The sequence below is a fragment of the Neoarius graeffei genome, chromosome 4, assembly GCF_027579695.1.
Source record: "Neoarius graeffei isolate fNeoGra1 chromosome 4, fNeoGra1.pri, whole genome shotgun sequence".
Taxonomy (NCBI): Eukaryota; Metazoa; Chordata; class Actinopteri; order Siluriformes; family Ariidae; genus Neoarius; species Neoarius graeffei.
This window is the reverse complement of record NC_083572.1, coordinates 4,923,481-4,950,959: the sequence shown is the minus strand read 5'-3', so window position 1 is coordinate 4,950,959 and position 27,479 is coordinate 4,923,481. Positions and strand designations below refer to the sequence as shown.

The 27,479-nt window shown below is 41.3% G+C and overlaps 1 protein-coding gene across 1 annotated transcript; it reads right to left on the bottom strand.

Moving 5' to 3' along the window:
* Window positions 1-326: 326 nt before the first annotated feature.
* Window positions 327-27,479, bottom strand: c4h7orf57 (chromosome 4 C7orf57 homolog). The gene is made up of 8 exons (XM_060918666.1): window positions 27,382-27,479; window positions 13,512-13,577; window positions 13,228-13,401; window positions 5,487-5,571; window positions 4,816-4,909; window positions 3,327-3,415; window positions 2,950-3,050; window positions 327-1,124 (listed from the first exon to the last, which is right to left on the bottom strand). Exons 2-8 carry the CDS (start codon window positions 13,546-13,548, stop codon window positions 1,072-1,074), a joined length of 633 nt encoding a protein of 210 aa, XP_060774649.1. The 5' UTR covers window positions 13,549-13,577; window positions 27,382-27,479; the 3' UTR covers window positions 327-1,071.

The following is a 27,479-nucleotide window of genomic DNA, read 5'->3' as shown; positions in this document are numbered from 1 at the left end:
TTTTAGTTTAAATGCCAGGCTTTTTATTTACGGCATGTCATTTAAATTATAATTATAGACCAAGTGTTAATGGAAATGCATTGAATGAATATTTAACTTTGAGTACAGCCATATCTCACACACTCCTAATCACGCACTCATTTATAATCACTTGTATAATTTTCCCTTGTATTTAATCACCCACTATATCACTCAGTCACTTATGTTAATGAGATGGGCGTATTTCTCAGCATCATCTGTAATTCCATTGGCTGATTCATGCACAAGACAGGCTTTCCTTTTTGAGCAATGCAGCGCTACCAAGAAAAGATGCCAGAGCAACCTGGTTTCCATGCACATGCATATTTTATTCGTCTAATCGATAATCAACAATGAATGTAAACATCATTTAACGAGACAGACAAATGTTATGGAGTTAAAACTCTGTACTCTGAGCATCTACGGCACCTGAAACAAAACAAAACTTTTTTTTTTTTATTTTACTGTAACATCGAAAGAACATAGCAACACATTCAGGATCGCAAGCTCCATGAAACCTTTCCGAAAGCTCTCGACACGAACAGGTTTCTTCTCGCAGTGTAGTCGTGACAGTGACGAGGACCGGGCACACGGGTGCGGATATGTGCCAGATAAATAAATGCCTGGTCTTTCTGTGCCTGCAGCTTGGCAACAAGAGTAGCTAATGGGGTTCTTTTCAGTTGAACAAAAAAAATAGAAGTTAAATAAATATCTTGGCATATCACAATGAGTAAAATATATATAAATATAATTTTTTAAAAATGAAGACGTTTGGTGTTTTGGACCAAAGCTGTGTCGGTACCGTGAAGGATTCACATTGTGCTGCGAGTTTCGAGTGATTCCTATTAAGGTTTCGTACAAATAGCACTTAGTTTTAAATGTAATTCCAAGGATCACAAGCACCATTAGATATGTAAGCATGACACGACTGATTTTAAAAGAGAACGATGACTAAAAGAAAATAAATTTGCATAAATAGGGTGAAGAATGGAAGGACGGTGGGCTGGAAATTTGCACGTCTCCAAGGGAAGCTTCGGTGTCATTTCTACACTTTTACTCCAACTCGTCCTCTGGGGCCACAGCGCTCACCTGCTCTGACGTCATACCTAAAACACACACACACACACACACACACACACACAGAGTAACCTTTATCAGTGATACGATGTGAATTCTCAAATCTGATTGGTCACAGGCTGTATGTAGCTGTTGATAAAGACACAACATTAAATGAAACTATAAACGGATAAAAAAAAAAAAAAAAAAAAAAAAACACTGCGTGGCTCTGTCCTTGATATAAAATAGTTAATGGTGAACAATGCCTTGGTATAAGAGGAATAAAACACTTTATGCCGTGTTGTTCGAGGAAAATAATCAACTTCAGAGTGGTAACAGTAGCTCCACTTTGTCATACCATACCGGCATTGATTAATTTCCTCTAACAGCACATCCCGGAGTGTTTTATTCCAACCATAATCCGTGTATCTAGAGCTTTCTTCTTCTTCTTTTTTTTTATAACCTAGACTGTATCTTAAATGTCTTTGGAGATATATACACACACACACACGCGTGTGACCAACAGAAATTATTTGTCACTGTTGAGATCAGCAGAAAATTAAAGGCAGCATGAGTGATTTTTAAGTCGTTACAATTTTCAAATCCTGTCAGGTGAGAATAATTTTGTCACGTGTTTTTGGCTAAAACTGAAACTCTTCCTTGAGACTGTCCGGTGTCAGTAATGTGAGTGTGTGTAATTCAGAAAGAGAACAGATGAGGCAGTGACTCTGTACTGGGTTTTAGACGGCGTGTCCTCCAGTGTACGGTGTGTGAAACGTCCTCAGGGTGACTCGGAGTTCAGCTGCAATCAAATGTTGCCAGTAAAGAAGTGGTTCTTCTGAGTAAGTGCATCACTCGCAGATGGTTTCTATTTTTAGTCCCGGTGTTTCTTAATGCTGTTATTGATCCGCCTCGGCAACTCGCAAGAAACACGTGATGAGTATAACCCGACAGCTCGTGAAGGAAAGCACGCACTGTGACGCAACCGCAGAGCAAAACACTGAGGGCTCATACAGTTCGGATCATTACCTCAAATAAATCCCTTTCGTTTTCAGCTGCTCTGGGAGGAAACAAAACCACCTGCACCACACTGCACACCACAATAAATTATTGGACAAATACCAGGTACTTATTAGACAAATACCAGGTAATTATTGGACAAATACCAGGTAATTATTGGACAAATACTAGTAAATTAATGGTTAAATATCAATAAATTATTGCATTAATACCAGGCAATTAAATGGTTAAATATCAATAAATTATTGGATAAATACCAGGTAATTAAATGAATAAATACCAGTCAATTAATGGTTAAATATCAATAAATTATTGGACAAATACCAGGTAATTATTGGATAAATACTAGTAAATTAATGGTTAAATATCAATAAATTATTGCATAAATACCAGGTAATTAAATGGTTAAATACCAATAAATTATTGGATAAATACCAGGTAATTAAATGGTTAAATACCAATAAATTATTGGATGATACCAGGTAATTAAATGAATAAATACCAGTCAGTCAATTAATGGTTAAATATCAGTAAATTATTGGACAAATACCAGGAAATTATTGAACAAATACTAGTAAATTAATGGTTAAATATCAATAAATTATTGCATAAATACCATGTAATTAAATGGTTAAATACCATTAAAATTATTGGACAAATACCAGTTAATTACTTTACTGGTATTTGTCCAATAATGGTTAAATCAATAAATTATTTAATAAATACCAGGTAATTAAATGGTTAAATACCAGTAAATTAATCAGACAAATACCAGTTAATTATTGGACAAATTTTGAGTAAATAATGGATAAATCCCAGAATGTGCTGCACTGATCAGAGTCTCAGAAGTCTTACTTGAGTTGTCGTCATCAGGAGACTTCTTTTCCTCCTCCATATAGCCAAAGCTCAACAGTTTGGACATGTTCACCGGAACGGTGGCCTTCTTATCATGTGACCTGCAAAGGAAAACAATCAAAAACTTACTTTTTCAGCACATTACCGTTTCTATAGTAACAGCTCATACACACAGGTGTACCACTCAACATTGAGAAAAAAAAACAACCCTTGAGTTCTTTTTTAATTTTCTGTGAGAATGTGATGAACACTTCTGGAAGGAGTCTCCAGTGTGAGTTTTGCACCACAGGAACGCTGCATCCCCTTGGCAGTGTATATTTGTGTTTGCTGTTAAAAAAAAAAAAAAGTGGGAACCCTGCCATCATGGAGAAACCTACATTCTTTTGTACTTGTTGGCCTCATCGATCTCCTTCTGGCTCAGGGAGAGTTTCTGCATCTCCTGAGTGGCGTGACCCACCGGTGACTTCTGTACGAGGGAGAAAAACATCATCACTCCATCATCCACCTTTCCTTTAAAATGAAACTATGATGCACATGAGTGGTGGAGGTGAGAGGGTGGGTTAACATGCTCTTTAAAAATACAAGCATTATTAAAATAATGAAGACGACCAATCCAAAATAGCAACTGAAAATCAGCAGCAGAAATGAAAAGGGGAGATGAAAAGGACGAGCTTTAATGAGGGATAATTATTCCATTTGCTCCAATTATGAACTAATGCCTGTGGAAGAAAATGTCCACCTCCACAGGTCCTCATTACCCTACAGCGACGCACGTTACTGTCTCAGGGGTTCGTGAGAATAACACCGCAGTGGGGGCTATTATTATAAACCCCTGTGAACTTTCTACCAAAACATTTCTCATTAAAAAAAAAAAAAAACTGGCATTAATGTTAGCATAGTAGTGATAACTTTTATCTGTTGATAAAAAAATTTAAAATAATAATTCACCAATCAAACTAATTTGATATTTGTATCAGTTAATTATGGAAAATATATTATTAATAAATAGAGATGGCATGATACCACTTCTGCTTCCAACAATGAAGCTGTTTTTTTTTTAAATTAAAAAAAGCTTTTCATTTTAAAATGATTTTTAAAACCCGAAACACTGTACGATCATGACAGCTTTGCTTATAAGATTAAACTCCTTCACACAAAAATCATTAAAAAAAAGTATAAATATAATAATAAAATCAAGCTGAATAAAAATAGTCACGTCTCTTTACAGGTAAACATTTCCAATTATTCCAAAACAAGCACACACAAAAAAAAAAATTCCAATCTCAAGCTTTTCCATTTATTCCAGAATTAATCCAAATCAATTTATTTTTTCCTCCAAATATCTGATACACCATTTTATCAATCTGATACTCGTCCTGTGTATTGGATCAGTGCCATCTCTAATTAAAAAACACAACAAAAAAACCCCACACAATAAAACCAGAACTAGTAATAAAATAATATGCGTAAGTTTTTCCCTCCCCAGCCCCCTTTAAAAAAAAAACAACAAAAAAAAAAAAAAAAAAAATTTTTTCCTCTCCTGTCTTTTTTCTTTCATTTTATAATTAAACTTGCATTATCACATTTACATGATTATTTTTTTCTTTCCTTCCTTTTTCCTCTCTCTCTCAGTCTCTCTTTAATACAGGCGGTTAGTTAAAGTGTCCATGCTGCAGCAGTAAGGTGGTAGTGGGAGGGGCTAAACAGAAAAAAATAATAATGCAGTGGGGAAAGTGAAATCTGTAAAGGATCCACTAGCAACTAAATGATCATGAATGACACAGAAACAAGAGAAGAGCGTTTCCTATCTAACGCAGATGAAATGCGGTGGCATGGTGGCACTGATGCGGCGGCGCTTTGTTTCACCTTGTCTTTGCCAGCACCAGAGTCATTGTCCCATGCTGAACAATCATCAGTCCCAAACGGGGCCACCAGCTTCTGCGTGGGTGCTTTAGGCTGGCTGCAAGCACAAAATCACCGTTTACATCTGCCATTCAATAAATAAACCAGAACGATAACAGGAACTAACTTGTTTCAAAAGGCTGTTAAACGTCACTATAAACGGATAATCATTATGACCTCGTTCTTTAATCAATACAAAATCGTAACTGTTTTCAAACCGCTGTAGTGTTTGAGGAATAAAACACTTCGGGACGCGGTGCAACTTCAGGGTGCTGACAGTAACTACAAACTACGCTTCCTCACACCATGCCGTCGTCGATTATTTTTCTATAACAGCAGGACACGGAGCGTTCAGGGTTATTAATCGCATCATGGCAACCTGAATCCAAAGTTTACTCATGAAGTCCTAAAAACAGACTCATCTAAACTGCTACTCCAGATGAAATCCCACTTGTAGGAACGCAAGACGCGTCCCTGCATGGGAGGAAAAAAAAAAAAAAAAAAAAGCGTGAGGCGACAGTTTCAGTAACAACTCGCCAAGTCATCGCTTCCTACCCGGCGTCTTCATTCTGCTCAGCTGCCTTCTGCAGAGACGTACGACAGAACAGCGAACGCAGCTGATAATCAGATCTCACCTTTCTTCATCACCAGAGAACCAGTCCAAGGCCTGGGAGGTTGTGGATTTGGCGTTGCCTTCCTCAGGGTCAAAGGACAACAAACCTGGAAGGGAAAATGCCAAACAGTCAGGATCGTCCCATTCACTGCTTAAACTCGAGAAGTGTTGGATTAGAGTGCTTTCACACTTGACACAGTGCAATGGGAGGACAAAAATATACAGTGCACATGTGTGACTGAAAAACAACTTCTTTCCATGGGCTGCCAGGACACTTTATACGCACACGGGTCGCTAAAATCCTCTTTTGCTTACTTTTATGAAGTGCAATAACTTTTAACTATCTTGATTTTACTTATTTGTTCTATTTTTATGACACGACCAAATATGTTTTTAATACACCTTTAGTTGTGACACGTCAATTTTGTTGTATGGGTGACTGTGCAAGGACAATAAAGGCTACCTTATCTCTTATCTATATTATCTTATATTCTGTTTTTCCCCCTCTATTGCCAGAGCACACTCTCTCCCCAATCAGCACTATTATCATGTCCTGTATCACATGTTGCACTGTTATTGCGACAGTTCCACCAGACCTATGGCTCTCTCACTTCACACGGCTCTACGCTACTATGGATGTACACTTGTGTTCAAAATAATAGCAGTCCAACACGACTAACCAGATCAATCACTGTTTTTGGTGGAAATTATATTACTACATGGCAAATAATTTATTAGTAGGTGTAGTAGAGTCATAGAAAACCAACAGACCCAACATTCATGATATGCATGCTCCCGAGTCTGTGTAATCGAATAATTAAGTGAAAGGGACGTGTTCAAAATAATAGCAGTGTGGAGTTTAATTAGTGAGATCATTCATTCTGTGAAAAAACAGATGTCAGTCAGGTGGCCCTAATTTAAGGATGAAGCCAGCACATGTTGTACCGTACATCCATTTCTCTCTGAAAACCTGAGAAACATGGGTCGTTCCAGACATTGTTCAGAAGAACAGCGTGCTTTGATTAAAACGTTGATTGGAGAGGGGAAACGTATACTGTAAAGAAGTGCAGAAAATGATGGGCTGCTCAGCTAAAATGATCTCCAGTGCTTTAAAATGGACAGCAAAGCCAGAGAGACGTGGAAGAAAACAGAAGACTACCATTCGAATGGATGGAAGAATAGCCAGAATGGCAAAGACTCAGCCAATGATCAGCTCCAGGGTGATCAAAGACGGTCTGAAGTTACCTGTGAGTGCTGTGACAATTAGAAGACGCCTGTGTGAAGCTAATCTATCGGCAAGAAGCCCCCGCAAAGTCCGACTGTTAAAAAAAAAAAAGACGTGCTGAAGAGGATACAATTTGCCAAACAACACATCGACTGGCCTAAAGAGAAATGGAAAAACATTTTGTGGACTGATGAAAGTAAAATTGTTCTTTTTGGGTCCAAGCGCCGCAGACAGTTTTTCAGACGACCCCCAAACACTGAATTCAAGCCACAGTCCACTCTGAAGACAGTGAAGCATGGTGGTGCAAGCATCATGATATGGGGATGTTTCTCTTACTGTGGTGTCGGGCCTATTTATCGCATACCAGGGATCATGGATCAGTTTGCATATATCAAAATACTTGAAGAGGTCATGTTGCCTTATGCTGAAGAGGAAATGCCCTTGAAATGGGTGTTTCAACAAGACAACGACCCCAAACACACCAGTAAGCGAGCAGCATCAGGGTTCAAGACCAACAAAATGAAAGTTATGGAGTGGCCAGCCCAATCCCCGGACCTTAATCCGATAGAAAACTTGTGGGGTGACGTCAAAAACGCTGTTTCTGAGGGTAAACCAAGAAATGCAGAGGAATTGTGGAATGTTGTCAAATCATCCTGGGCTGGAATACCTGTTCACAGGTGCCAGAAGTTCTCAGAAACCGTGGTTATACAACTAAATATTAGTTTAGTGATTCACAGGAATACTAAATCCTTAAGATTTTTTCAGTTTATACAGTAAATATTTGGAGTTTGTAATGAAAAATGCAGACACTTATTTTTTTGAACAGCCCAATGTTCATTTTTCTTCATTTTCTGTGAAGTAATTAAAATATTGATACATTTTTCTTCACGTTTTGATGTAGAATATAATGTGCATTGTTCCCAATGCATGGAAATAAAAACTATTATAAGGATTTTGAGCTTTACTCACGTTTTTAAACACACTGCTATTATTTTGAACACAACTGTAGATGTAGTGCCAAGACCAATTCTTGTTGCTGTCTTTTGTGAGCAATTGTCTTTATTTAGCTCTGTCCTTATTCTATACTATATTCTATTAAATTACATTTATTATACGTTTTTATTCCATCCACATTCACTGGATATGAGCAATCGTGCGCTCTGATTAGAGCAGCCAATCAGATACTCGGATATCAGCTCATATAGACCCTTTTCACGTGACGTCACGACAAACGCGGCCACCATTTTGGACATGAACTACCAGTAGTCTACCACAGCCAACAACGAGGAACGACGGCGAAGCATCAAAAGGAATATAGCCATCAAAGAAAGTTTTTACTTTCAGCAAGACTTCCATCATGCCATTATATTGTTGTGCACCTGGATGTAGTAACCATCAACACACAAGGCAAGATTTATCATTTTATCGGATCCCGACGGAGAAGATGCATGGTCTCTAAAATATTGGCAAAATAATGTTTATTGACATAGCAATCGTGTGTAACGGGAAGCATTTGCATATCCGAAGTGTTGTGTTTACATCAAAGATAAAATAAACCGATATGACAGTGACTGCTGCTGCCAGGTTGGGGACACAAACTAGTAGAAATGAAGTGTGCCAACAGTGCCAACACACTTCCTTTGGGGTCGATTCTGCTTTAAGGTAAGATGCATTTAATTATTCGTCTGCTGTGGGTTTGGAATCGGTAGCCTGAGCGATTCGTTCATGTTTGTGGTGCCGTTTGTTTGTTGACGCGTGTTGAAATGGAAGATTGGTTGTTGACATGATTTCCAGTGATGCTTTGGTGCTGCTGTGGATCAGATGTGTTGAGTAGCCTGACTGTTTTTTTTCTCTTGCGTGTGGTATCACTGTTGACGCGAGGTTGTTTTTTGAACGTGCCAATGCGGACACGATTTCCCCTGATGAGTTATGACTTCAGACGCGATGTGTGTGTGGAGTCCGCGTGATATGTGCGTAAGATAGGCTTCTCATGTGTTTGGAGATCCGCGCTCTGAGACAAGCGCAAGCACCCCCCTCGGGAAAAAAAGGGACCCCCCGAAAATATCGGCATAGTTCGAACACTGGGTTGGAGAAAGTAATGGCAAATAGTGAGTGCACAAACCATAGAAGGTAAACTGTACACAGCGCCAGGGCAGTGTGATGGTATGTCTACTTTTAGATTGTGTTAGCTTATCAATGAACACACTCATCACTCGACGAGTTTCACGTCTTTACGACGGATACTTAAATGTGTGTTAGGTATTATTGTTGCAGTCTAAGCAGTCATTGTAGCAGCTAGATGAGCGAGAACCGAAAGGGTCTGTGCCATAAACCGTTATTTCTTCATGTCCAAAATGGCGGTCGCGCTTATGAAGGTCACGTGAGTGAAGAGTCTATACTGTGAGTAGAGAAAAACAAAATGGCGGAGCGTGTTGCTGAACCAACCGAGGATGAAATAAAAACTACTCGAAAACAAAATACAAAGCAACAAAATATGGAATGAAAGTATTTGATGGTAAGAATGCATTTTTTTCCCCCCAAGAATTATTATTATCGAATTTTTCACAAGTTGCTCCTGTCATTTCAGCAGTTTGTTTACATTCTTCACCTTTTTTAGACTGGTTCAAAAGCTCAAAAGAAGTTTAAAAAAGTTACAGAACTGAAATGCCCAAGGAAGAGTTAAATAAATGTCTGAAGCTATTCTATACCTTGGCATGACAACAAGACGGCACTTCCTACCAAAAAAACAAAACAAACCACTAAAATCAATTCATGCAGCCATCGATAGGTTTTTAAGAAGTCCGTTTAAGCGGAAATGATTGTGTCAGACATTTTGCATAAAGTTTTTATCGATTGAATTTGAAAAAAATTAAAAATGCCCCATTTCTCAAAATCCAGTGAATGTGGAAAGAATAAAACAGTTATTCCACTCAATCTCGTCACTATGCTATGCGCCTCACCAGCTCGTGTACGACCCGATTTTGTGGAATAACTTAATTGTCTTATCTTGGCACTTTGCTGGGATGAAAAACTTCTCAGCATGACCTCGGACGCTTTTTATCTCCTGACCCATCAGGTCGTGAGTTTGTGAGCGGCGAGTGAGGAAAAACAAACAAGTGCTCATGAAAAATCTTGACAGGCTGCGAGTATGAGGAGATATCAACCTGGATACGAACAAATTTATTCGTTTAAAAAAAAAAAAAAAAGTCTCTATTCACAGAACTCATAAATTCAGAAAACATTCATATCCCACTCGTGCTCGTGAGTGGGTGTAAATTTACGCAGATGTCGACTTGATCAGCTTTAGATCATATAATCTGCATGGCGCTCCATCAGAAACACATCCTCAGGCTTCTTCATTCGATCAGGGCCTAAGAGCACCAGTGAGAACTCTGAAACACCAGGGCTTTATATTACTGCCATTAATTAAAGAAAATGTCAAAATGAATCATTCAGGTACGACAGAGACTGCTGCAACGATTTATCGCCCACTTATTATTATAGATGACTTGCAACCACATGATCAAAATGTGCTACGTCATGAGCGTCCGCCATGATGGTGGATATACAAAGCAACGAGGACGGCAGCCACTGAAAGCGTGTCTGCAAACAATGCTGAATTTTCTCAGTATTATCATGATTTGAATGCTTGAATAAAGATTCAATACAAAGAGAAGATAGATATGTGTGGGTTTTGACCCATATTATTTAAAAAAGTCAGGTTTTTCTGAAGATAAGATGCTTCTACCGACCATCGAGTACGAGTACAGGTAATTTCGTCCAAAGCCTTTTTTTATCGGCACTATCAGTTACTTTATATTTCAGGTTTGTTTGTTTGTTTGAAAAAAGGAGGAATTCTCAATGGAACTTGACCAAAGCAAAACACTTTTTTTTTTTAAAGCAAATGAGTGCCATAGTATGGATCATGTTAAACCTTTAGGTGCAGAGCAGCGCTCTCGTGGGGGCTTCGCTTGCGAATCCCGGGCTGAGGCGCAGTCCTACTGACTCGAGACCGTGCTCTTTCGAAGGGGGATGCTTAGAGGGAGGTGCCTGTAAAATTTGGCTTTGCTGCGAGCTCTGTTGGCCGAGTTATTAATTACAACCCCGATTCCAAAAAAGTTGGGACAAAGTACAAATTGTCAATAAAAACGGAATGCAATGACGTGGACGTTTCAAAATTCCATATTTTATTCAGAATAGAACATAGATGACATATCAAATGTTTAAACTGAGAAAATGTATCATTTAAAGAGAAAAATTAGGTGATTTTAAATTTCATGACAACAACACATCTCAAAAAAGTTGGGACAAGGCCATGTTTCCCACTGTGAGACATCCCCTTTTCTCTTTACAACAGTCTGTAAACGTCTGGGGACTGAGGAGACAAGTTGCTCAAGTTTAGGGATAGGAATGTTAACCCATTCTTGTCTAATGTAGGATTCTAGTTGCTCAACTGTCTTAGGTCTTTTTTGTCGTATCTTCCGTTTTATGATGCGCCAAATGTTTTCTATGGGTGAAAGATCTGGACTGCAGGCTGGTCAGTTCAGTACCCGGACCCTTCTTCTACGCAGCCATGATGCTGTAATTGATGCAGTATGTGGTTTGGCATTGTCATGTTGGAAAATGCAAGGTCTTCCCTGAAAGAGACGTCGTCTGGATGGGAGCATATGTTGTTCTAGAACCTGGATATACCTTTCAGCATTGATGGTGTCTTTCCAGATGTGTAAGCTGCCCATGCCACACACACTAATGCAACCCCATACCATCAGAGATGCAGGCTTCTGAACTGAGCGCTGATAACAACTCGGGTCGTCCTTCTCCTCTTTAGTCTGAATGACACGGCGTCCCTGATTTCCATAAAGAACTTCAAATTTTGATTCGTCTGACCACAGAACAGTTTTCCACTTTGCCACAGTCCATTTTAAATGAGCCTTGGCCCAGAGAAGACGTCTGCGCTTCTGGATCGTGTTTAGATACGGCTTCTCCTTTGAACTATAGAGTTTTAGCTGGCAACGGCGGATGGCACGGTGAATTGTGTTCACAGATAATGTTCTCTGGAAATGTTCCTGAGCCCATTTTGTGATTTCCAATACAGAAGCATGCCTGTATGTGATGCAGTGCCGTCTAAGGGCCCGAAGATCACGGGCACCCAGTATGGTTTTCCGGCCTTGACCCTTACGCACAGAGATTCTTCCAGATTCTCTGAATCTTTTGATGATATTATGCACTGTAGATGATGATGTGTTCAAACTCTTTGCAATTTTACACTGTCGAACTCCTTTCTGATATTGCTCCACTATTTGTCGGCGCAGAATTAGGGGGATTGGTGATCCTCTTCCCATCTTTACTTCTGAGAGCCGCTGCCACTCCAAGATGCTCTTTTTATACCCAGTCATGTTAATGACCTATTGCCAATTGACCTAATGAGTTGCAATTTGGTCCTCCAGCTGTTCCTTTTTTGTACCTTTAACTTTTCCAGCCTCTTACTGCCCCTGTCCCAACTTTTTTGAGATACGTGTTGCTGTCATGAAATTTCAAATGAGCCAATATTTGGCATGAAATTTCAAAATGTCTCACTTTCGACATTTGATATGTTGTCTATGTTCTATTGTGAATACAATATCAGTTTTTGAGATTTGTAAATTATTGCATTCCATTTTTATTTGCAATTTGTACTTTGTCCCAACTTTTTTGGAATTGGGGCTGTATTAAAGCCGGCTGGATCATGTTAAATCTTTAAGTGTGGTGCAGCGCTGTCATAGGATTTCGTTTGCGAATGCCAGAATACCTGAAATATAAAATAAATCGATAGCGTGTATGAAAAAGGCTTTGGACGAAGTGTCCTGATCTCGTCTCCTCTCCTCTCCGTACTAAGCCTCAGAGGTTCCTCGCCCTCTTTCCGAATCACGGATGGAATTCTAAAAAATCGGAACGTGCCACGGTCACAAGTCCTGTTGTGACCACAACCGTATACAGCACAAAGATATAGCATCGCAACAAAGAGAGTTGCGCACGCGTGACTACGTTTTGTATGGAATGTCGCTTGACCTCACCTTTGTATCTCCAACAATACGGCCGACATCCGGGTTTCTATTTTGCTTTGACGTCACTTGGAAGTCAAGGATTATTATTATTATCGACAAAGAAGAGAGTTAAAACATCTTCCATGTCTCTGTTTTTGACTTTACCCTGACTGCTCATTTCGTGCTCCAAACATTTCAAGCCCGTGACCTTTTATGGAGATTTGTGGGCAGTACCATATGCAAATAAGCAATTAACATAATGTACTAGAGTACTCCAAAAAAATTAATTCTGTAAGTCAGCTTGAGCAAAATAAGGCCCAAAGTGTGTGTTATTGCAATGTTTAGCATTACATCACACTTTAACTGTTTGAAATTCTGTTGATTAGGTTAGTAGGACTAGCTGGGACGGGTAAGCGCGTTGCTATGGTCACAGTGTGAGCGTTCATAAGAAAGACGTGCAGTAATGAGAGTGAGCTGAAGATGGCACAGGAGCAGAGAAGACGCCGAGTGTTCACCCTTGTGGCCTCCTTGCTTGGCGAGTTTAACGTAGTCCGAGTCGGTGGCCTGAATTCCCACTCGCCTGCCCTTGCTCTTTTCCACCGGCGCCGTGTTGGCACTCTGCGACAGCCCGGGAATCTGCGATGCGGGACCGGTGGCACCGTTGGAACAAGGAATGCTGGCTTTCATTCCTGCAACAACATTACAACCACAGCGTCATCAGTGAAGAAAAGACACAGCGGTTAGCTTTCAAACCTGCAGGAATCTCACAGCCATGTTGCACTGATGGTTAAAACCTCACCGGGTTTAGTCCGGCGGTAGTTGGGCTCTGTAGACATGTCCGATGTTTCAGATCAGCACAGAGATGCTGTGAAGAACAAAAGAGCAAAAACGGCATTAACCAACAGCTCAAGGATCTACAGAAAGACTTCGGTCAAATATTTCCACGTGCACGGTGTACGGAAACGTCCGTATACTTTCCCAACACATCACGAGCGCATAATGAATTATTCATCACTCTGATATATGAATTAACCCAAGCCTCACTAACTCAAAACACAAATCTACTGAAAAACAAATAACTCGAACCTAATATGCTTTTTGTCAGTGGAAAGTTCAGGAATAAAAGGTCTATGGCTCATATACCAGCGTTTCCCCAGGTTTGACCACCATAAATTTAAGACTTTAAGACCTTTTTAAGACCACTTAAATGAGAATTAAGACCTACATCGCACCCATTATGCGGTCGTAGAACACCAGATCAAATTCCCAATAATGACAAATGTTTCAAGTAAAAATACTTTTATAATAAAAGTTATATACTTCAGTCATTATGTGCACTGCTTATCGAATCTTCACATTCAAGACAAAAAAAACAAGTCTAAACCTGGAAGAAAGGAGCACAACGTAGGGTCCACGTCACGGCCTTAAAGGTACACAAAAATGCAATCGGCATACCAACACATTAATGCCAAAGGTGTGCACTCACCAGTCAAAAAGCCAAACTGAGGGCCTCACTCGAGGCCTGAAGAACTGTCTCTGAACTAATTATGACCACGCACCCAGAGATGATACTTAAAATAAAAAAGTGATGTGGGTGTATTTTTTTAAATAAAATATCAAAACATTCACAACACTCTAAACAGACAAACTCTTTGTCTTAGTTTCCCAGCACTTGCTTCAACCATTTTACATTTTGTACCCTTGTAAACGAGGGAGGGAGAGAGATACAGAGGGGCATAGATAGATAAGAGACGAGGGGGATAGACGGGAAGAGAGATAAGAGGTAAGCCTAAAGTCTCTTAAAAGATGCACAAAAATGCAATTGGCGTACCAATACATTGGTACAATGGTGTACACTCACCAGTCAAAAAGCCAAACTGAGGGCCCAACTCAAGGCCTAAAGAACTGTCTCTAAACTAATTATGACCAGAGATGATAAACAGACAAACTCTTTGTCTTAGTTTCCCAGCATTCAACTTGCTTCAACCATTTTACTTTTTGAAGAATAAAAAGAAATGTAAATACTCCTAGTAAACAAGGGAGGGAGGGAAGACATAGATGTGGAGGTGGATAGATAGGATGTCCATTTGTTTACTTTTCATTGTCTTGTTAAGACTTTCGTCGAACATTACGACGAATCCACTACTTGCCTCGTTAACGTCTTTGACCAACTCCGGTATATAAGGAGCAAGACCGAATTTTGTCATGCAAGACGTTTTGTTTTTTCCACAGGAGAATGTTGTGGCGACTTCCGAGTCTAGGAACATAGCCTTAAAGAGTTCGCTTATGCCCTCATTCGAGCTGTACGAGTGGTGTTCCGTAATTGTTTTTAAAATCCAGAGCACCTCTGCCCGAAGTGTCGGGGTTCCACCGACACCCATCATGCCACTGCTCGGCCCTTGTGTTGTTGCTAGCCTTGCCGATGATGTCTGGCTTGGCTGATGCTGCTGACGTTCGACAGTGGTGCTCGTGCCAACTCCAGGTGCATTCAGAGATTGAACCGTGCAGAACTGAGCGATGGGCTGGTGGCGGTGGAGGGCAGATGCAATGTGCTTTGAGCTCTTCATGAGAGACTCTAAAGCGAAACGACCTATAGTGGACAACTTGAAGGTCTTTCGACAAACAGCATCTTGCTTCAACGTCGCTTCCAGGAACCTCCCTCACCCAATCACGGTACCTTTCATCTGAAAGCCACTGCTGATTAAAACGACACTTCCCCATGCTGCGATTCGCGGAGTCTCCTCTCCACCACGGACTCCGATGATTTCGCCGGCGCGAAAATGTATCAATATTGTTTCTTTCTTTGCGCATACTCCAAGAAATTCACTGATGTTACGCAAAACCCACGTTTTCACATTGTAGAATAGTATGAGTAAATTTAAGACCTTTGTTTAAAAAAATTAAGACTTGGGCAAAGCAATTTAAGACTTTTTAAGGCCTTAATTTTGGAATATTAAATTTAAGACTTAAGACCCCGCAGCTACCATGTATATGCGAACAGCAACTTAATTATTGTACAACAGCATGTGTGATAAGACAAAAATATATCACGATACACATCATACAGGTATGATGATTTTATTGATGCAGTTTCGCAAGCACAGAAGAACATTAAACTGAGAAAGCAGAACTTTTAATTCTGGGGGATGCGACGATATAATACTGATCTCATGATAACCATACATGATCATATGAGTAGTAGTAGTTGTGCTAGTAGTAATAATGATAATAGCAGTAACAGTAATAGGCATTAGTATAAGTACACAGGTGATTATTGGAAATTGAGTGCGCTGATTGGTTGAAAAATTTGGACTATTTCTCAATAATCACCTCAAGCAACTTGGCAAAATGGCGGCCGATCACTTTGTCATCGTAAGTGAGGAAGAATTACAAATGATGAAAGAAAATGCTGTTCTTAAAATATAAAAGCACTAAAGATGCTCCAAAGTTTGGTCTGAAACTATTCAAGTCAAGTCAACTTTGTCAAATATGCTCTACATGCTCGACATACAGCACAGATGAAATTTCAGTCCTCTCTGACCCACGGTGCAAACAGGCAATGCAATAAATAAAAATAGAATAACTGAAACAATATAAACACTCTAGATAAGAAATAGACATAGACCAAACACTCACAGGTGTGTGTATATAATTAATATATATAAAAACAGTGTGTGTTATATTATATATATATGCAAACACCAAATAAATAAATATGTGGAAGTTTCAAAATTCCATATTTTATTCAGAATAGAACATAGATGACATATCAAATGTTTAAACTGAGAAAATGTATCATTTAAAGAGAAAAATTAGGTGATTTTAAATTTCATGACAACAACACATCTCAAAAAAGTTGGGACAAGGCCATGTTTCCCACTGTGAGACATCCCCTTTTCTCTTTACAACAGTCTGTAAACGTCTGGGGACTGAGGAGACAAGTTGCTCAAGTTTAGGGATAGGAATGTTAACCCATTCTTGTCTAATGTAGGATTCTAGTTGCTCAACTGTCTTAGGTCTTTTTTTGTCGCATCTTCCATTTTATGATGCGCCAAATGTTTTCTACGGGTGAAAGATCTGGACTGCAGGCTGGCCAGTTCAGTACCCGGACCCTTCTTCTACGCAGCCATGATGCTGCAGTGTTTCCCACAGACCAGGTAGCAATTTGTGGTGCTCCACTGTGCCGATGAGGGAATCGTGCGCGGTGGTGTCGTGGCGGTTGGTGGAGTCGGTCATTGGGGTGTATGCAAAGTGTTTACAGCGGGCGGTGTTCAAACACACAGTATTTTTCTTCAGAGTCCCCTGCTGGGACCATTTTAAAGGTACAAGAAGCATTTGAGATTATTCAGTTCAATCTAAATTCTTTTAAGTTCTTTAAGAGAAGACAGCTAAAACAATTTTTACCAGAACCCTGCCTGCTTTCATTCCTCGACCCAACTCTACATTACAGGGCAGGCCATTAGTTTGCTGGGCTTGATGTTGGTGGGAAACCTGTCTTTTAAATTTATGAAAATTACTCACCAAAATTGAAGTTAAAGTTTAGTTTTTACGGGAGATGCACCGATTGCAATTTTTTGGGCCGATTCCGATTTTCCATGGAGCGTGACCTGCCGATACTGATTTTGGCCGATTCCGATTTCATTTTTTCAAACCACTTCACAGCACACACAAAGACTATTTTCTTTTTATCTTTTCTTTAATAGAACATTCTGCCAGATTTTCAGTAATAAATTTTCAACACCTCAAAGGTTGAAAAACAAACAAAAAGACATTGTTCTTTGTAAAATCTTTCTTCATGTTTGGTATTAACATATTAATTCCTGAAATAGGAAATTCACACAAACATTTTTTCTTTTCCCATCCAATATCTGGCACAAAAACAACTTCCCCCTCATATATTATTTGCCTACTGCTATGGAACACACTTTCATAAGCCTGTTTAGATCTGAAAACGTATGCCTTATAGAACAACCCATTTCCTCATTCAGTATCAAAATACAAAAATAATTTCCAGTCATACTTATACCATAGCCATTCTATCATCTTTGTCAAATGTGTATTTGTAGAGTAATTTCCAATGGAATCAAGTGCAACCAAGGTTGTAAAACAGACAAAAAGACGTTTTTTTTCTTTCTCTCTTTGTACAAATCTAACTAGATGTTTGGTAATAGGCTAACGTATTAATTCCTGTAATGGGAAATTCACACAACCACAAACATTTTCTTCTTTTCACATCCAATGTCTGGGACAAAAAAAAAAAAAAATCACTATATTTGGATATCCAAATATAGTGAATTATTTTTTTGTTAACGGCGCGCGCTGGAGCCAGTTAGGCGCGCAGGACTGACGCTGTTCTGCGCAAGCGCAACACAATCGCACTAGAAAGCATGTTCAAGCTGCCAGTGTAGCTGCAGTCGTTTTAGATGCGAATTACGAGTATTTCCACTTTCATCTCTCTGTAATACACAAGTTTTGATCGGCAGAAAATTGGCATATTTTAATTTTGGCCGGCCGGTCGCCGGTCATGGCCGATTACATGAAAATCGGCCGATTCCGATCAGCAGCCGGTCAATCGGTGCGTCTCTGGTTTTTACCTTAGTTTTTTGCCTTTTTGGTGGCAATCTTTCAATCATTCTTTAGTTGACATTCAAGGAATAAATTGCAAAAAACAAACTGGAGGTTTTTATTTTAAATATTGAACTCAACCAATACTAAAATGAAATAAATAGTATAATGTAACAAAATAAAATATCATAATTAGATGTAAGAAACCACTTAAGGCAACACCAAGGCAACTAATAATAATAAAGCATTACCCTAATTGGTGCAAAGCCTGCATGCCCTATCAGAACATTTGATTCTGCGTGGCTTCCTGAAAAAAACCTCAAGTGCCCTATCGTAAGGGAAGTCACTGCTGAAGCGGGATAAACGGGATAATGCAATAAGGCCGGTTCCTCGTGTCAAGCTGCTACTGTATTAGGCTGGGGAAGATTCACCGATGCACATCGGAAAATCGATACGACCTGTTAAGATGCAGTTGCATCGATTTGCAAACGTCGCATCGGAAAAAACCGCACATAAACTCGAGATGCATCGTATCTAAACTGTCTGCATCGATATAAACCGATTAATATCTTAATTTAATACATATAATGAATAAATTATAACATAACAGTTTAGAAAAGGGTCTGGTATTTCTGGGTTTCATCTCTCTATCTCTCTCCTACTCAAGTCTCGCGCGAATAGGCGGGTCCAACCTAGCTTTCGAATAGGATAGAGGCGGAAAGTCAGCCAGATAGCGGTTAACATGGAGGAAGACAAAACAGACATTGTTCATTCGGTGGTGGGTTTCAAGTCTAACGTATGGAAAGATTTCGGGTTCTACAAGCAAGGGGGAGAGCTGGACAAGACAACGGCCATATGTAAACTCTGCCGTTCCAGAGAGACCTGTAAGCACTTTATGTTGTACTTCCTGTGTTTCAAAATAAAAGGCACAGCTTTAATGCTTCAAGTGCCATAACTTGAACTACTCTGTATTCCATGGTGCACTTTTTTTCTGCATTGCATCGTATCGAATCGCATCGTATCGCACTGGACCGCATTGTATTAGAATTAAATCGTACTGTATCGCAGCATGCGGGAGAATCGTATCGCATCTTAGCACTGGCAATTTCATTAATCTTGAATGTATCGAATCGTTGGCAGTGTATCGAGATGCGTATCGTATCGCTTTGATTATGAAGATTCCCATCCCTATACTGTCTGCATCAAAATTGGTTTATAGCCTGACTCAGGGATGTCCGTTTCCTGTAAGCCAAGAAGGCTATGATAAAGCTCATCACGAGCACGACGTAGGCTACCTTTTAAAATAAGGGGGCGGAAGGTGAATCGGGAAGGCTGTGTTATTTTTAATTAGCCTAACAGGCCTATTTGCAGTCCGGGTATATGCACACCGGCAGGCCTGTGGACACGTCTCTCTCTCTCTCTCTGTGTGTGTGTGCACGCACGCGCGTGAACGAGAAGAAAGAGCACTATGAATGAACGGAACGATACGCAACGGAAAATTTTTTCTTCAAAATCGCGAGTCTGATTGTGTGGCGATAGGAATCCATTGTGCGCCACACAATGGTCCATGTATGGGAAACCCTGTGCTGTAATTGATGCACTATGTGGTTTGGCATTGTCATGTTGGAAAATGCAAGGTCTTCCCTGACAGAGACGTCGTCTGGATGGGAGCATATGTTGCTCTAGAACCTGGATATACCTTTCAGCATTGATGGTGTCTTTCCAGATGTGTAAGCTGCCCATGCCACACGCACTAATGCAACCCCATACCATCAGAGATGCAGGCTTCTGAACTGAGCGCCGATAACAACTCGGGTCGTCCTTCTCCTCTTTAGTCCGAATGACACGGCGTCCCTGATTTCCATAAAGAACTTCAAATTTTGATTCGTCTGACCACAGAACAGTTTTCCACTTTGCCACAGTCCATTTTAAACAAGCCTTGGCCCAGAGAAGACGTCTGCACTTCTGGATCATGTTTAGATGCGGCTTCTTCTTTGAACTATAGAGTTTTAGCTGGCAACGGTGGATGGCACGGTGAATTGTGTTCACAGATAATGTTCTCTGGAAATATTCCTGAGCCCATTTTGTGATTTCCAATACAGAAGCATGCCTGTATGTGATGCAGTGCCGTCTAAGGGCCCGAAGATCACGGGCACCCAGTATGGTTTTCCGGCCTTGACCCTTACGCACAGAGATTCTTCCAGATTCTCTGAATCTTTTGATGATATTATGCACTGTGGATGATGATATGTTCAAACTCTTTGCAATTTTACACTGTCGAACTCCTTTCTGATATTGCTCCACTATTTGTCGGCGCAGAATTAGGGGGATTGGTGATCCTCTTCCCATCTTTACTTCTGAGAGCCGCTGCCACTCCAAGATGCTCTTTTTATACCCAGTCATGTTAATGACCTATTGCCAATTGACCTAATGAGTTGCAATTTGGTCCTCCAGCTGTTCCTTTTTTGTACCTTTAACTTTTCCAGCCTCTTATTGCCCCTGTCCCAACTTTTTTGAGATGTGTTGCTGTCATGAAATTTCAAATGAGCCAATATTTGGCATGAAATTTCAAAATGTCTCACTTTCGACATTTGATATGTTGTCTATGTTCTATTGTGAATACAATATCAGTTGAGATTTATAAATTATTGCATTCCGTTTTTATTTACAATTTGTACTTTGTCCCAACTTTTTTGGAATTGGGGTTTTTTATATATATATATATATATATATATATATATATATATATATATATATATATATATAAATTGGAGCAAAAGGGACATAAAATAACAGTCAAGGGCACTTGAGGTATAGCAGGTAAACATGAAATAAGCAGTATAAACAAACTAATAGCTGTTAAGGTGAGGTAGTGCGGAATAGTGCAAATGAGCGAGGTAAAGTGAAATGTGCAGTCCCTGAGTTCAGTGTGCGAATGAATGTTGAGAGCATGTGTGTGTGTGCGAGCAGAATCTGTGGCAGGGGGCAGAACAGGGAGGGAGTTGAGCCTCCTGACCGCCTGGTGAAAGAAACTGTTCTTGAGCCTGCTGGTTTTGGCCCGGAGACTCCGCAGTCTCCTCCCCGACGGCAGCAGGCTGAAGAGGCTGTGAGATGGGTGGGTGGGGTCACCTGCAATCCTGATGGCTTTGCAGGTGAGGCAGGAGTTATAAATATCCATAAGAGAAGGGAGAGAGACACCAATGATCCTCTCAGCTGCTCTCACGATGCGCTGCAGAGTCTTGCAGCAGGACACGATGCAGGCACCGTACCACACGGTGATGCAGCTGGTCAGGATGTTCTCGATGGTGCCTCTGTAGAATGTGTGCATGATGGGGTCCGGGGCTCTTGCTCTCCTCAGCTTGCGGAGGAAGTACAGACGCTGTTGGGCTTTTTTGGCCAGTGATGCGGTGTTGTTGTTCCAGGACAGGTCTTCAGAGATGTGCACACCCAGAAAATTGGTGCTGCTCACCCTCTCCACTGCAGCACCGTCAATAGTTAGTGGAGCATGCTGGGTGTGCGCTCTCCTTAAGTCCACAACAATCCCCTTCATCTTCTCCACGTTCAGGCGGAGATTGTTGTCCTTGCACCACATGGCCAAGCGGCTCACCTCACTCCTGTAGATTGTCTCATTGGCATTGTTGAGGAGACCCACCACAGTCGTGTCATCTGCAAACTTAATGAAGAGGTTGGAGCTGGATGTTGGTGTGCAGTCGTGGGTCAGCAGAGTGAAGAAGAGGGGGCTCAGCACACATCCTTGGGGGGGGGGCTGTGTTCAATGTGATGGTGTTGGAGGAGTTGCTGCCGACCCATACATTGCACAGTTGCACAGGGAGGTGTTGAGTCCCAGCTGGTCCAGTTTATGAAAGAGCTGCTGAGGAATGATTGTGTTGAATGCTGAGCTAAAGTCTATGAACAGCATTCTGACGTACGAGTCTTTTGTCTCCAGGCGGGTGAGGGCTGAGTGGAGGGCAGTGGAGATGGCGTCATCGATCGAGGGCAGACTTGATATGCCGCATGACTAGCCACTCGAAGCACTTCATGAGGATGGGAGTGAGTGCGACAGGGCGGTAGTCATTGAAGCAGGACGGAGACGGCTTCTTTGGGACTGGGATGATGGTGGTGGCTTTGAGGCACGTGGGGACAACAGCCTGGCTCAACGAGATGTTGAAGATGTCTGTAAAGACATCTGTGAGCTCCTCGGCACAGTCTCTCAGGACACGACCAGGAATGTTATCAGGACCCAGGGATTTCCGTGCATTTGTCATCCTGAGAGCTCTCCTCACGCTGTCTGGGGACAGCGTCAACACCTGGTCGCCGGGAGGTGGTGGGGTTTTCTGTGCTGTGGTGCTGTTGTCTGCCTCAAAGCGAGCGAAGAAGTCGTTCAACTGATTCAGCAGAGAGGTGGAGTTATCACAGGTCTGTGGCGAGGGCTTATAGTCTGTGATGGTCTGAATCCCCCGCCACAGGTTCCTGGTGTCTCTGCTGTCGTTGAAGTAGTCAGCAATGTTCCTGGAATACTGTCTCTTGGCCACCCTGATGCCTCGTGACAGGTTGGCCCTAGCTGTCCTCAGGCCCACCTCGTCCCCAGCTCTGAAGGCGGCGTTCCGAGCCCTCAGGAGCCTGTGGACTTCCCCTGTCAGCCATGGCTTCTGATTTGCCCAAATGGAGATGGTTCTGGTGACTGTAACGTCGTCCATACACTTCCTCATGTAGGCAGTGACGGTCTCCATTCAAAGGGAAGGTGGAATTGGGATTTATTTTATCCATTTCAAAACAAAAGTATTTTATATGACGGCGTAGACAAGTGATGCAAGTCTGCGCTGCACCGTTATTACTTTTACATGCGCTTTTGAAGTTTGAATTAAAAAAAAAAAAAAAAGTGTATTTATGCTTAAACATTTATCCGCCTCAGGCTCAGGGAATATCGGTGAATAACTGAGACAAAGTTGAGGTTATTATTCACCAATATTCACATCAACTTCGGTGTATAATTGTTAAATAATCGTGATACTCTTTGATAAAGCAGTAGGAACAGTAGTATCACTTGCAGTCGCAGTAGTAATGATCATAGCAGTAACAGTAGTCAAAATAGATGTCATAAAAGTAGAAGAACTAATTGTAGATGAAATCATAGTCATAGTAAACAAACATAGCACGGTGATTCTTCAGCAGAGAGGCCAAAAGGATGATATTTATTAACACTGCTTTAACTTGCCAGCTCAGTGACGTTGCTAAAGTATGGAATCCAAGGCAAAATGTACTGAAAGCCATATTTAAAAACCATCACAACCCTAATTATCGCAATGTCGCTTTGTCTCATCTCATCTCATTATCTCTAGCCGCTTTATCCTTCTACAGGGTCGCAGGCAAGCTGGAGCCTATCCCAGCTGACTACGGGCGAAAGGCGGGGTACACCCTGGACAAGTCGCCAGGTCATCACAGGGCTGACACATAGACACAGACAACCATTCACACTCACATTCACACCTACGCTCAATTTAGAGTCACCAGTTAACCTAACCTGCATGTCTTTGGACTGTGGGGGAAACCGGAGCACCCGGAGGAAACCCACATGGACACGGGGAGAACATGCAAACTCCACACAGAAAGGCCCTCGCCGGCCCTGGGGCTCGAACCCAGGACCTTCTTGCTGTGAGGCGACAGCGCTAGCCACTACACCACCGTGCCGCCCTTAAGAAATTCAAGTTCAGTTTTTTCCTGACGCAATTCCGTTCCCGAGTTTTCTTTCCTCAGAAAAGATTTTACGTTTAGAGTTAAACATAGGCAATTTTTCTATGCTTTTTGAGGGGCAAAAGATACCCCATACAGTGTGAAATTTTTATTTAATACCATTATCTTGGGGGGCGGCACGGTGGTGTAGTGGTTAGCACTGTCGCCTCACAGCAAGAAGGTTCTGGGTTCGAGCCCCGTGACCGGCGAGGGCCCTTCTGTGCGGAGTTTGCATGTTCTCCCCGTGTCCGCGTGGGTTTCCTCCGGGTGCTCCGGTTTCCCCCACAGTCCAAAGACATGCAGGTTAGGTTAACTGGTGACTCTAAATTGAGCGTAGGTGTGAATGTGAGTGTGAATGGTTGTCTGTGTCTATGTGTCAGCCCTGTGATGACCTGGCGACTTGTCCAGGGTGTACCCCGCCTTTCACCCGTAGTCAGCTGGGATAGGCTCCAGCTCGCCTGCGACCCTGTAGAACAGGATAAAGTGGCTAGAGATAATGAGATGAGAATGAGACCATTATCTTAAGCACTGCAAGTTAAAAAAAAAGTTACCACATTTTGCTGTGAACGTAATTCCGGTACTGAAGTTCCCAGTAGTAGTTCTAATAGTATCAAGAGTAGTAATAGACATAAGAACAATAGTAGGCGTAACAGTGTTGTAGTCGAGTCACTAAACCTCGAGTCCGAGCCCAGTCTCGAGTCCCAAGTGTTCAAGTCCAAGTCATTAAAGAAAATTTCGAGTCGAGTCTGAGAACAAAACTCCAACTGCACCATTTGACGGCGTCTGTTTTAGCGCCATTAACACGAGTTTGTTCCTGAACATGCCGTATGAACAGGTGAATGGGCTTCTCTTTATCAGGGAGTGTGAAGTATTCTGTCAGAGATGGTTGGGAGACGGATGTAAGTGCAGAAGGTGTGTTTATTAATACAAGTGAAGACGGCAAACAATCCAGAACGGCAGGCAAAATCGTAAAATGGTGAAATAGGCGACAGGTCGAGCGAGGCACAAACAGGCTATCGTAGACTCGGCAGAATCAAAATGAGAAACAGGAAATCAGGAAACCAAACAAGGCTCGGTCATGTGTCAGTAACACAACTGAATACTTTGCAAAGTAAGCACGTTTTTAGAGTTTTTATATCGGCGCGCTGATTGCACCTTAATCCTGTGCAGGTGCGAGTCGTTTACGATTTAGGATGTCGATAACTGTAGACAAAGGTGTCACATGATCTGATACGCTAAGTAATCAGGAATCAACTCTTTTTTTTTTTTTTTCCAGTGGAAGTTTGAGTAATTATTCATGCACAATTTACGTACTGAAGGTCTTTTCTACTTTTGCAACGGCCAAAAGATCGTTAAGGTGTCGATAATTGTAGCCGCCGCTTTAAAAATAATCAAGAATGGCTCGAATGTCTCTCGAATATAACCCTGAGATTAACAAAGCGAGTTTTAATTAAATTATCTTGTTAGGTGACAAATAAACGCAAATGTTTTTGAAATAGTAACGTACACTACTGTTCAAAAGTTTGGGGTCACCCAGACAATTTTGTGTTTTCCATGAAAAGTCGCACTTTTATTTACCACCATAAGTTGTAAAATGAATAGAAAATATAGTCGAGACATTTTTCTGGCCATTTTGAGCATTTAATCGACCCCACAAATGTGATGCTCCAGAAACTCAATCTGCTCAAAGGAAGGTCAGTTTTATAGCTTCTCTAAAGAGCTCAACTGTTTTCAGCTGTGCTGACATGATTGTACAAGGGTTTTCTAATCATCCATTAGCCTTCTGAGGCCAAGTTTACATTAGACCGTATCCGTCTCGTTTTCTTCGCGGATGCACTGTCCGTTTACATTAAAACGCCTGGAAAAGGGAATCCGCCAGGGTCCACGTATTCAGTCCAGATCGTGTCTGGTCCGGTGCTGTGTAAACATTGAGAATACGCGGATACGCTGTGCTGAGCTCTAGCTGGCGTCGTCATTGGACAACGTCACTGTGACATCCACCTTCCTGATTCGCTGGCGTTGGTCATGTGACGCGACTGCTGAAAAACGGTGCGGACTTCCGCCTTGTATCACCCTTCATTAAAAAGAGTATAAGAGTATGAAAATACTGCAAATACTGATGCAAATACTGCCCATTGTGTAGTTATGATTGTCTTTAGGCTTGCCATCCTTCCACTTGCAAGTGGTAAGTGACTTGCGCACAGCGGCTCAGTCCCGAATCACTGCTCGTGTGCTTCACTCGCGCGCTCTGTGAGCTGCGCAGGGCCGGAGTGCGCACCCTCCAGAGGGCACTCGCTGTTCAGGGCGGAGTGATTTGGAGCGCAGCCGCTGAGGAGGAAGCGATGAGCCGCACTGACACATTTCAACTTAGTCATGTGATTAGTGTATCCGTGTATTGGCGTTGCTGTGTGCACGCGAATCGTTTTTAAAAACGTTAATCTGATGATCCGCTGATACGGTCTAATGTAAACCCCACCTAAGGCAATCAGCAAACACCTTGTACCATTAGAACACTGGAGTGAGAGTTGCTGGAAATGGGCCTCTATACACCTATGGAGATATTGCACCAAAAACCAGACATTTGCAGCTAGAATAGTCATTTACCACATTAGCAATGTATAGAGTGGATTTCTGATTAGTTTAAAGTGAAAAGAACAGTGCTTTTCTTTCAAAAATAAGGACATTTCAAAGCGACCCCAAACTTTTGAACGGTAGTGTATATTTACTAATATCTGAAGCAAAATACTGTATGTATTTTATTTATCTGTTGACCTACAGGAAATTTTAGTGCCACTGATTTATTTTGCACACAATTAAAATTATTTCTGCTTCTGACTCAGCTCAGCTCGCCCATCAATTAAAACTGAGTGTCATCTTTAAATGAGAGCACAAGTTAATATCAAATATACATGGCTGGTAGAGAAGTAAGTAAGCAAATAAATAAATAAATGTCAGTGGTGTGAGATTACGTCGAAGCTACAGCTAATTATCTTCAGCTAACCGTCCACACACATTAGCCAGCTTTCATTTCGACCTCTTTCACTTTACAAACAAACAATTCGGGAGAAAAAAAAATTCAACTAAACTGATGAAACATATATTGTTTTAGTCAGGTTAGCCAGGCTAATTAGCTCCCGTGCTAAAGGCAGGGCGAGGCTTCTGGTCGCCTGGTAACACACACACAAAAAAAACAACCCACAGGCTCAGGCGCGCGCTGTTAGCCTCGATAGCATCACACAGTCCAGAAGGGTTTCGCGGTTAAATATAAAATAAATAAATAGATATTAAAATAACGCGTAAGTCTCTAAAATACAACCGTCATCCTGTGTATGGTTCGGTTATATTTAATGGTGATATTTAATAAATGCGCTTACAGTGTCGGAGCGAGTGGAAGAGCAGACTGCTAGCGTCTCCTCCTGAAGAAGCCTCCGCTCTGCGCTTCGTCGCCGCGTCACACTGCAGCGCTGCTGAA

Coding starts and splice junctions, on each gene's coding strand:
- c4h7orf57 (XM_060918666.1), bottom strand. CDS start 13,548: ATGTCTACAGAGCCCAACTACCGCCGGACTAAACCCG. Junction 5,572..13,227: donor CAAGCAAGGAGGCCACAAGG/GTGAACACTCGG, acceptor TTTCCCTTCCAG/GTTTGTTGTCCTTTGACCCT. Junction 4,910..5,486: donor TTCTCTGGTGATGAAGAAAG/GTGAGATCTGAT, acceptor TTGTGCTTGCAG/CCAGCCTAAAGCACCCACGC.